We start from the raw sequence: 12,775 nt of genomic DNA on the forward strand, positions 1-12,775 counted from the left end.
GCTCCAACTAGGGAGCAATGGAAATGTTGGCATAGTCAAATTTTGCCCCTAGAAGTCACCTCTCACTATAACATGTATCAGTCATCTGGATGATAAAGGAAACACCTGCATTGTCGATTAGGTTTGATCTTGAAGGGTTCCTCCATCAATACCTCTTTCTCTTTATGCTCAATTTTGACCTCTCCCCTTCACTATTTTGCTATTGCAGTCCTTGAGCAATCAAGATGACGATCATCTTTACCCTACTCACTCAAACTTGCAAGGGAGACACTAGGCTAAGAGAGACTAGGACTTGAAGAAAAGAGGGGGTCCCCATTTTGATGGGGTGACGTTACGAAATGGTCACAACACTTACCCATGCAATTTTATGGATTGCATAATGAAAAAATAGGCAAAGTGATTGTATGGATGCTTACACAGGCCATTTTTTCTTAACATGTCAATGCCAATCACATATGGATGCTTACACAACCCAATTGAATGCTTATAGTTATATTTTATAATTTTGAAGTTTGAACAGAAACACACACACACACACACACATATATATATACCCGTACCCAAGGGAAAAAATTTGTCATACCCGATTTCAAAAAAATTGTCATACCCAATTTCATAATGTCATGCCCCCTACAACAAACCCCATTATTTGATTCTACCCAACACCACGAATAACAACTTCATCAATCGGTGAGCATGATTACTATCGACTACTTCAAGGGGCAAAAGCATAGAATGATATCTCATATTAGTTAGTTGATCCAGCATATGATGGGGACAAGATAAGGAAATCGTACAGTTTCCAAGGTCTATTGGAATAATACAATTGGTGAGAAATTTATGGATCATACAGCTTGCAAAGGAGATGGAGGTCATATGATGTACAAAGGTGGTATGGTGGTGGGAAAGGTAGCAGATCATAGGGTGCTGGTCTGAGGCCATACAACGTGCAAAGAAAGTGGAAATTGTAGGTTTGGCACAAGGCGCACGACAAACGAAGGATATGTATGGAAATTAGTGAAGGGCATACTATGCTTTCAAGAATGAAGGTCGTACTTTTGGTGTTTAATTTTTCATTTTTCATTTTATTTTCTATCTCACCAAAAAATCTATTTTTCCCTTTTATCATTTCTATATAATATTTTATTTTTTATTTTTCCTCGCTCTCTGATATTTTTCATTTTCTTTTGTCACCCTCTAAATTTAATTTCTTTTTCATTTTTACCTCCATTTCCTGTTGCATTATACAATATGCATACAATCCTCTACAAAATTCAATTGTACAACATGTTTTAGCACATTCTAATTGAAATTTTTTTGCAACCATTGGAAGTTGTCATACCTTTATCAATTTTGTTCTATCAAGGATTCAAGAGTCAATCAATTTTCCTTCTGTTCATTGTTGACACCATGTGACTTCTTTGCCCTGTGTAGATGGATTGGCTAAGAGATTGTGTATAGTTCGTAGACCCCAATTGTTCGAGGTCACTAGGTTTTGGTGGATCCTATTTTGTTAAGTGATGTCTTTTTGCATATTTTCAAACGGTTTGATCATAACCTAATTGTTCTACCACAATGGAGTGTTCTGACATTAGCATCGGATGAAGAGATTGGACAATTTCTTCATTCAAAAGTAAAAATAGGTATTGGTGAAAGAGATTCAAATATTTGTTAGCAATCAAAATCATTCCCACTCATCCCTCTAGAAGATTGATCTAGTTCTACTTCTTTTGGATGTAGGTCATCAATGATATACACCAATCATACCAAAAATAAAGAGCATGTAACATCCATTTGTCATACATCTTCATCCATTTTGCCAATGGATCAAACAAACATTTGGTTAAGTGCACTTGTGACTAGGCTATAGCACTTCCCATTATTTCTTCAAGTTTTTCCAAAATCTCCTTGGTTAATTATTTGTTGTTTATTGCCTTCTAGTCTATCATATTCATGGTGATGTGGGCCTTTTGTCTCTCCTTACTTTTTGTTTGGAACAATTGATAGAGTCCTTTATCAAGATTCCATCTAAATTTTCTAATCTTGAGGACCTATTCGCTAGGACTTTTTGGATTTTAAATGGTCTTACACCTAATTACATAATTTTAAACTTACTCGGTTTGATTTTGTCACAACCATTATACTTCAATACTAACTACCTGGGTTTGAATTTCATTTTTCGAAGGTGTTTATCATGCTAGTACTTCCTCCTCTTTTGCATAACTTCAATTGCCAATTGTGCAAATATCTATAATTCATCTAACTTGTTCTATTGAAGCATCCTTTCCTTCAAACCTTCATTATCATCCAACATATTTTCTATGGCTATTCACAAACTAGGTACCGTGTACTCCATGGGAACATAGCTTCTTGTCTGTACATCAATTGGAAAGGTTATGTCCTGTGGTTACCTTGTATGTTGTTTCGTAGGCCCATAATACTACTAATAACTTTTCTTTCCAATTTGTACCTTCAATGTTGCAATATTTATGGATAACCAAAATAAGCACCATGTTTCTTGACTCTACTTGTCCATTTGGTCTTGGGTAGTATGGACTAGATAGGGTGTGGAAGATTTGGAACTCACTCATCATCAATCAAACACATGATTACAAAATGCCCTCCTCTATTATTGGTTATCTATATTGGGATTTTGAACCTAGTAACTATCTACTCAAATGAATCTTGTTGTACTCAATGCGGTGTTGTTTGGTAATGCTCTTGCTTCCACCCACTCTGTCAAGTATTCTATGGCTACTATGATATATTTACATTTGTGAAGTTGACTAGCTTTAAGAGGACTTATGAAGGCCAACCCCCATAGTTCAAATGATTCCTAAGGTTGGGATGGTGAAAGTGGCATAAAGTCTCTTTTCAACGGCTTTCCTACTCTCTGGCATGTGTCACACCCCACAACCCACTCCTTTACATCTGTGTGGAGTGTTGTCCGCCATAGGCCTGCTAGGACTTTTCTTGTAGTGGCATCTGGTCCCATGTGAGCACTTGCCAATCCTTCATGTGCCTCTTCTAACACACTTCTCACTTCTTCTTGCATCACACATTTTTTCAAGATGTGGTTGGGACTCATTTTATAGAGTAATCCATTGATTAATTGGAATTTCTTAATTTTCAATGACAATTTCCTCCTTCCTGCTAGTGGCATATATTTTGGAAGTATTGCTATTGAAAGGTATTCTACAATGTTTTTGTACCATGGAGGTAGTGCAGCTATCTGGAATAAATGAGCATCCAAAAAGTCTTGATTTATGCCTTCAAGTGGTTCTCCTTATTTTATTCTTGAAATCTCATCTGCAATAACATGGCTTCTCCCTGATCCATCTACTTACTTGACCTTAAATAATTGTTTTGTTTACTAGATACATCAATGCCACAGTCAATTCTTTAGGGACAGAATTATTGTGTTGATGTTGCCTATGTAAAGCCATCAATCAACATTCCCAACTTCCAATTGGGGGGGGGCAGGGGGGGAATGTATCAGCTGCAACTATCAAATGGCACTACCATACAGATTGCTATACTTGGGGAGGTTTGATGCTGGTCATTTCTATTTCCTTAGCACATTTAGCATTATCCCTTCCAGAAACCTGGTAGCTGCCTTGCACACAAATGCCTAAAAATCAAAATGTCAATTGAGGTGATTTTTCAAAAGGGAGAAGACCATTTCATGATGATGACATTGTACGTTCAATTTCATTTAACTAAAAAAATTTACAAACAACAGTAATTTGATCAAAATCAACATGATGCATGCAATTGCCACATTATATTTGTTGACTCAAATGATTGAAACAGTTATCATAAATCCAGACGAATATTCATTCTTAATGGGGGTACCACTATTTTAAGCCATTAGGCATCTGAAGGGCAATATTTTTTAAATTTTTGCATACATTTTAAGCTGACCAAATGTTTTTCTCTTTGTGAGAAATATGTGGTAACTGCATTCTGGATTATTGGAAGAAAAAGAGCAAACAAGGATCAAGCATATATGGTAGACCTTTCAGACCTAGCTTATATGCAATGAGAGAGAATAAACCTGAATGATTCTATGCCACTGCTGTTTCTTCTCCAACATATACAAAGCCCTTTTGAGAACATTTGAAGGAAATGTAGCTTCCTGTGCAACCCATGAATCTAGAGTTCCATAAACAGCTTCCTTCGAATCATTAAGTTTTAATACCTGAAAGAGATAAACAGAATAAATTAATTTGGAAGGGATGCATATAACAGGGAAAAGAAAAAGATACACCAGTGAAGGAAGGATCTAAGGCCAACTTTCTCAACAATAGCAGAACATTTTTACAAAAGATCTATGTAAATATATTTTATAATTCACACAGATTGATAGCAAAATAAATGGAAATAATACAAAAGATATACAACAGTAAGGAGGCATCTAGACTTCAAGAGCGTAAGATCACTTTTGTCTAACTTGGGGATCCAACATTCGACAAACCAAAGGCCAAGATAAATAGGACTACATTAGCTCAAAATGGCCTCAACAGATGGTGGAGATGGCATGGTAAGGATGCTTGTCACTCATCTCCTTTCACAGGTTGTCAGTTCCTCTATCAGAAAGAGCAATTGGTCCACATACAACTTCATGATTGGGAAACTCTTGAGTATCATCATACTCCAGCTACATATTAGGATGTTGATCTTGAAGTTGCCACATAGATGGATGAAGAGGTACAAGGGGGATTGATGGAGAAACAATTGGATAAGCCAATCTCTCATTTTGGGAGTGACTCAAACTCAAATTTCAATTTTGATGCAATATTTCTAGACAATATCAGGCACAATAGTAGATCTAATTGCTATGTTGTTTTCTCCATTTTGTCATTGTTGCCTTTAGGCACTTTGTTGTACTTGTTATATATGAACATTAACAACAAAAAGTAAGGAAATTTTACTAATTTGTGTATGGACTCTCATGTAAATTCTCAAATCAACTCTATTCTAATGTAATATAATTCTATAATAAGTTTGATGAATGCCTTATTATATAAATAATTTACATTTTCAAGTTTTTAATTGTTGCTCCCAAAATATTCTACCATCCCCTATCATCCCATAAACACATTCCTACATGTCTTGACATCTCCATCTCAAAACCATGCTCACTGTGGACATAGGTGTGTGTCTGTGTGTGTGTTACATAACTAGTTAAATGCCATAGTAAAATTTTGAAACCAAAAATAAATTTAATAAATCCTTAACTTCTACCTATTTCAAAAAGAAGAAGCTGAAAACATTGTGTAGAAGTGATGAAGTATTTGAATTCCCAATCACATTTCCTGATCAAATAGGCTAAGTGATAGGTTAGGAATGCACACTAAAGCCCCTTGCATATATAAGTCTATGACAAGCACATGGTGTCAAATAGACTTCTCCCAAAAAAAGACTTATACAACTAAAATTGACAGTCCATTACATACTAATTGTTACCAACTAGCCATCACAAACTAGATAAATCATTTTGATTATTTATTTTAATCCATAACTAAGGTGGACCTAATCTTAAATTCATGGAATCATCCTTGTTCACAATGATGAGTTTTTCAATTTCCACGGCCTCTCTAAGATGGTGCTTCCTGTAATGATATTTTTTATAATGACACGTACCTCCTCAATGCAAATATTATGTGACCTGGAAATTGAGTGTTCTGCCAAGGTTGAATTGCTAACCGTATCCAGGAAAAAATCCATATGGTGTTCATTCAAATAACTTGACTGTGTTTTTAAAACCATCGTGCTCATTTTGATAAGATTAGTGATCAAGCAACTGACCTCAAATATAAATTAATCATACTGTCTGAGCCTTCTCATACTATTAAAATATGTTAAGAATGCGCATAGAAAAGATCATCCACTATTCTATTTGTCGCTTTTCTGCTTTCTGTTGATGACAAATTATCTGGCTCCATATGTTCAAATATCAAATAAATAAAAATCCATTCAATTACCCTACAGTGCAAAACTTATTCATCAAATGCGTACAAGCTTGATTTCTTATATAACAATGAAACAGAACTCACAAGAAAGGAATCATAAGGTATACAACATAGTTCTAGAGTCTAATATTTGACCTGCAACTTCAAAATATCTTATATGAAGGAGAATCTACCAAACAAATTCAGCCAACGTTAAGATTAATCTGCTTTTCTGGCATGAGTATTCAAACCATTGTATCTGTTGAATATCAGTTCTTTTGCCATTAATCTATTGAAGAAGCAAGAATTTCTTTTTTTCAGCACCTAGATCGATTAAAAACAAAATAAAAGACAAAACAAATGAAAACACAATGAGAAACATAAACCAAAAAGCATACTTACTATATCAATCAGTATGTTTGTTTCCTCTCCAAACCCCACTCTCTTTCTAGGATGTTCCTTTTGTCCAAATCTTGAATTATTTCCTGCAAAGGTCTTTGTGGCATCATTGTCATAAGAAAACTAAAGAATGTATTCTTAAGTTTGAATAGAAAAAACAACAAAGTTAAATGTGTCCAACTGACATATAATTAAGAAAACTAAAGGCATTAATCTATAGCAATAAAGTTGTAATACACTTCGTAGACATAACAAAGATTTTTGAAATACAAAATATGTGAACCCGTAATCATATCAATCAATGATATAATCATAATCATTTAATAACTTTCATGCTAGCTTAAATGGCCTAGAGAAAGATGAAACATAACTCATTCTAAAAAATGCCAAAAATAGCCAAATTTAGTGCTCCAAATGCAAAAAGTATGAAAAAGATGGCAAATCCAGTAATCTGATAAACAAAATATAGTAAGATTCACCAGAAGCATTTCACAGGATATGTAAAGAAAATATAAACAGAAAAAATGGAAAAAAACTCTTAGTAGCAGGGAATTCCATGTCTCCCTACCAACCCCATAAGCTACAAATCTGATGTGTTTTTATCCCATTCTCCTTTTCCAAAAAGGACCTTAATATTTTTGTCTTCTGAAATGTTTTTATTCACACAAATGCATTAAAAATCTTACACTTCCGTAACTGATGTTAGGATACCATTCTCTTCTTCCCATATATCCTCTCGTTTCCCCTCCATTACAAGTGGCCCTGTCCTCCTAGAAAATTCTTTGCAGTCCTTTTAAGAATAATCACTCAGTCATTTGTAGTTGCTTGCCTTATCATCCTTCTACTAGTAGAAGTGCTTCTTCGTATACACTACTGCGCAGTTTTGGTCTACAACAAGATGATTTTAATGTTGTTTTGGAAAACCAAGCCTGTGGATAGGTCATAACAGCTAACAACCATATCCACAGTTAAATTTACACTACTAATATCTAACGATGCCAAAAAATATCCCTTATTCCATTGTTCTGCTCAAGAAAAAAATGCAAGATTGTATTTAACTTTTTCTTTGCTCTAGACCTACCTGTCTAAGAAAGGTTCTTCTCTATATTAAAATAAGGATAAACAACAACACTTGTCTTTAAATGTACAGGGGACTAACTCACAAGATTATAATTTGATGCATTGCAAGTTCAACCCTAAATTTTAAGGTGGGAACCCTTATATCAAGAAGCTGTACACAAATAATTATGTAAATTCTAGTTAGTAGGGATTGTAGACTCTATGTGTGTGTATAAAGAGAGAGAGAGAGAGAGAGAGAGAGAGAGAGAGAGAGAGAGAGAGAGAGCATCTATAAATTAACTAGCTTTGCATCAACTTGGGAAACTATATAAACTATCTATCTTTGCATCTTGGGAACAATATAAATTATATAGCTTTGAGTTGATGCCAAGGTAGATAATTTTTTATTCCAAGTTTCTCTCCCTCCCTCCCTCCCTCACTCGGTTGCTTCCCCCACCCTCCTCCCTCCCCCTCTCCAAAGTAACCATGGGCAGAGACAGAGACGGAGACAGAGACATGAACTTGCGTCTAAATTATCTAGCTTTGCATCAACTTGGACTACTATATAAATTATCTAGCTTTGCATCAATTTGGGAAACTATATATTAGTTTCCCAAGTTGTTGCAAATGTAGATAATTTATAGATGTTCCCCTTCCTACCTACATTCCTGTCCCTCTCCTAATCCGACTGTGTGCCTCTCTTCTTGTCATATGAGTTGCTAAATGGTTGAGGAAAAAGAGTCTTATGGGGTGAACAAAGGATCTTGGGAGATTGATTAAAAAATCATGAAATAGAGTAACAAGTTACTAGGGTTCTGTTGATGTGTATTTTGTACACCATCATACACAGAATAAAATACCTAAAGGCATCTTATCCTCTCTTGAGAAAATAGTCTCTAACTGCTGAAGATCTGCAAAAAGGATCAGTTAGATAGACTCCAAGGTTCTTTTAGTGGGGTCTCCACGTGTGGACAAGCTTTTTAGTGGTATGATGTGATTTGCTGTTTCCTCCAAGGGGTCTTACGCTTTCGAAGCTCGAAGATTTTACTAAACTAAAAGGAACTTTCAAAAAAAAAGCAAAAGATAGGGTTTAAGAGGTCTAATCTAGCCTAACCCTATGAATGACTTAGCATGGACGAGATTTGGCAAGACTCAACCAACTTCAATTTGGCCATAAGATAACAACTCAATTGAAATTAGTGCGATCTTCTAAGGTAATATAATGATGTTCAATGCATCAAAGACCAAGGACACTACTACGAAGGTACATATCCAAGACACAATGATAATTGAAGATTAAGGACTCAAAGTGTTCTCCAGTCGACCACGCAAGGCGTTCCTACAATCAGCAAGAAGCTAGTGGTTTGGATTGCGAATCCTACCAAATATCAAATCTCACACTTAGTCTTTCAAATTAACAATCTACTTCGATTGAGCATGATTCAAGTGTATCAAACAACCATGAAGATAACTAAAGAAATTTGCAACAAAACACCATAACTTCAATATTTTATTGATTTCCAAGTCATCATGTACAACAATTGCTTGAATTTCTCTCTTCAAGACTCAATCTTGCTACAAAATAAAATTGCTTCTAGCTTTAATCTCTCTTCTCTATTACATCAACTATTACTATTTTTCAATGAAATGAAAAATGGGGGTATATATAGCATCCCCAGTTACAATGAAAGGTCCAGATTGAAAGTAAATCAACGGACAAGATCATGACACCTAAACCCTAATTAGGGTTTGTTACAAATGACCTCCTTTTTACTGAACAATATTAAATGCATAGCCAAATATTAAATTCGGCACAAAAACCTAGGAGGTATCAACCAATGAGAAATAAGATGTCATGTCATCTGTAACAACCTTTCATCTAGAATCTTATTCCCTTTCCAATTCTCTTTCTTAGCATATGCAATGAATTTTGTCACGATTCCTTCGATTTCTGTGATTGGAATCTCGGGAAGATTCTTGATACTCTCTTCTAAGTGGATGACCTGATCAAATGCATCTAGAAGAGCTGCGTCCCAAGTAGATTCAAGTTCCTTCGTTCTATCAATCAGGAGCATGGTGGCGTACATCTGATCATATTGCTCATCTGTAACATCTGCGTCCTTGCGAAAGATAATCTTGATTCTATCCTCAAATTCTTGCATATCCACATCTGTCTCGACCTCGATCCTTCTGCCAAGAATGGTACGAAGTACCTCAAATACTCTGTCCTGGATCGGATTGATCACCTCCTCAACTTGACCACATCTAACACTGATGTCCTCGAAGAGAACACTCTTTATATGGAGTAAGGTTGACCACTAGAACAAACTGTGAGAATCACCCTCCAAGATCCTCTCCTGCGCTAAAATTCTTCTGGATGTATGTCTTATTACTTTCAAGACAGGGATGACAACGTCCTTGGTATGGGCAAATGCAACTACTGTTGCCATCAATCTGTGGATAATCTCAAGAACTTGGATAGCCTGATGAATGATCTTCGTCATCCTTGTAACAAACTCTATGGCCACTGTATAAGATCTATCCATCCAACTACATGTACGCTGGACCAGGTTCCTGAATCTTTCTGCTTCATTGATCGATTGAAGGGGCAATGCCTGCACTGGTGATCTAACTGGATCCTGACGTCCCAAAGGTTCATTGATGTGACTGAAATACGTCCTCCATGCACCGACCTCTCTCTCAAGCTTTCTATTCTTTTCCACTTCTTCTCTAAGCTTGTCCTTCAATGCCTCAAATGTGTCGGTGGCATCATCTAAAGTCTGCTCTGCTGTGGATGGTCCTAACTCAAAAGTCTGTATATCATAATCCTCTGCTAGGATCTCACCCTCATATTTGTCTACTGCCGGTGTAGCTATCTGCAGTTTTCTGGATCCAGTCTCATCTCGAATCATCTTGGACATCTTTGCAGCCTTCTTCTTTTCTGTTATCACATGTGAACGTCCAACAAGGCTCTCTAAATCAATTGCATTGTCCTCGTCCTCAACTACGATCACCTTAGTCAATCTTTCTTTCAACCAATCTGGGATATTTGATCTTGTTTCTTGAACTTGAATCTCTTTATGTACTATTTCTTTTTCTCTGGGAGGAGATGTCATTTCATTATCATCATCTAAATCATAGTCTTGGAGAGATCCATCGGATGAAACATGCTGTGTCTGTCCTTCCTCCTGCCTGTCATTCTGTACCATAGACTCCATGGACTCTTCCACTCGAATTGTTCTATTCTCTGGTCTAGAAGAAGTACCTGGTGCTTGATCTTTGTTGGCCCCTTGCTTTTTCTTGGAAGGCTCTTTCTTTTCTGATCTTTCCTTTCTCTTCGAACCTCTCGAATGGAGATTGCCCTCACTGGCACATCGAAGGTTATCTTCACCTGAATTCCTAGGATTAGGATTGCCTTCACTTACGCTAGCTCCACCTTCGGCTGGCTTCTCTTCCAAAGTAAAAGACATAGCTATGCCTTGTTCTCTCAACTTCTGATGTTGAACGTCTACCCATCTGCGAGTACAAGACAAGACTGGTGCCATCAAATCATCTAAATCCACGGCCTCGGGCTCATTCCAATCCAACCTTATTGTTTTGCTTTCTCTATCATAGGAAAACTGGATGTGCCTGCCATTGTCCTGAGCTTGGTCGGCCACTCTGTAAATCCTGCATTTCCTGATGAAATCCAAAGGCAATCTAGAATGTATCTTACGTTTCACTTCAAGATCATCTAGGAGGTTCATCATAAAATCTTCAATTTGGTGCTCATGTTTAAATCTTCTACCGACTGTCTCCTCTAAATGTCCATGTGGATCAAAACTATTTCTCCAAGCAAAAGATGAAAAAGAATACAAGGCTAACTCCTTCTCGGCGTCATCCATGGCTAAGACATTAGGACATACCTCAACTGAATTACCCAAAATAATAGGTACTTGGACTCCATTCTGATGTCTGTGTCTGAATGCCTTCACATATGCTGCCAACCGCCTTGTTACTTCAAGTAACACAATTCTGTCTATCGGGTACCTCGGCAACATGTATGGAGGTAAAGGACATCCATGCACTCTAATGTAAGTGAACTTGGGAAACTGAATGAACCAAGCACCATACCTCTTGATGAATTCCTGGGCATCCTGAGATAACCTGTTGTGAATCCCTCCTTGCAACGTCCTTGTGATGTTCATCGTGAAAGTATCATTGACTAACTTGTAGTTCTTCCCTGGCGGATGATGCAAGTAAGTATAGGATTCACAAGCTCTGACCTCGCCGGGTCCTCTTCCAATCACTCCTCTGTGAGGTAGTCCTGCGTACTCAACACTCCTGATCAAAGCATAGATGACGTATGAACTCATGTGGAAGGACTTAGTATCCCTGAGTCTCCTCAACTGTACGTCTAAGCAATGGCTAATTATCCTAGCCCAATGTATTGTACCCTTTCCTTGAACAATCACCTGGATGAAGTAGAACATCCACTTCTCAAAATAGAAGGCATGAGGTGCTCCTGTAACTCTGTTGAGCATGGTAATCAAATCTCTGTATTCCTCCTGGAAATCAATCCTGTGCGGTGTGTTCGGTACCTTGCTTAGACGGGGATGACTCTTAAGTAGCCAGTTCTTGTTAATTATGCTTAGGCAAGCATCTGGATCATCATCGTAAACTGATCTGGCTCCTTCAATGCTCTTGTATATCATGTCCCTGTGCTCTGGAAGATGGAAGGCTTCACTTGTGGCTTCCTCTGAAAGGTACGCCAAAGTGTTTCCCTCATTGGACACAATTGTCCTGGACTGTGGATTGTAGTGACGGGCACACTCGATCATCAATTCGTGGCACTGAATAGCTGGAGGAAAACCGGCCGCCTTAATGATGCCACTCTCTATTATTCTCCGGGCGACAGGTGATGGCTTGCCAATGTAGGGGACCTCTCGGAACTTCTTCGTGCTAAAGTTCCCCAAGTTGGTATCTCCAATGTTGCTCCACTTCGACACGATCTTGGTCTCCACTTCTTCGGTCTTCTGATCTTCTTTCATGAGAGCTGAGCGACTGGTGGGTGCTCCCGCCTTCGGGGTCGCCATACCTACACAACATTTCATCATAAGGACTAGATTTTGCAATAAATAGCGTAAATAAGAGAGAGAAGAAATTTTAGGAAACGTCATGATAAGTCCCTAGAGTTATCATTTCCTAAAAAACAACGATTGAGCAATGAAATTCAAAATTCAAAACTTCAAAACTTCAAATATGACGACGAAAGAATAAAGCAATAACAATTAAATCGCCATACCTCAAAGAGAGCTTAACTCTAGAAGGCAAAAAGACAAAATTCGCCTAGGCAAAATTGATGTATAAAATAGATCTTCAAT

The 12,775-nt window shown here is 37.2% G+C and overlaps 1 protein-coding gene across 1 annotated transcript in view; it reads right to left on the minus strand.

The window, feature by feature from the left end:
• Window positions 1–3,683: 3,683 nt before the first annotated feature.
• The window catches only part of LOC131077222 (uncharacterized), a 123,520-nt gene continuing 114,428 nt past the window's right edge, over window positions 3,684–12,775 (minus strand). The window contains exons 3-5 of the mRNA XM_059212469.1: window positions 6,357–6,476; window positions 4,058–4,201; window positions 3,684–3,719 (exon numbers count right to left, since the gene is read on the minus strand). Coding sequence (XP_059068452.1) covers window positions 3,684–3,719; window positions 4,058–4,201; window positions 6,357–6,476 — 300 coding nt within the window. The remainder of the gene's footprint in view (window positions 3,720–4,057; window positions 4,202–6,356; window positions 6,477–12,775) is intronic.

Source organism: Cryptomeria japonica, chromosome 10 (assembly GCF_030272615.1).
Source record: "Cryptomeria japonica chromosome 10, Sugi_1.0, whole genome shotgun sequence".
NCBI classification, from domain to species: Eukaryota; Viridiplantae; Streptophyta; class Pinopsida; order Cupressales; family Cupressaceae; genus Cryptomeria; species Cryptomeria japonica.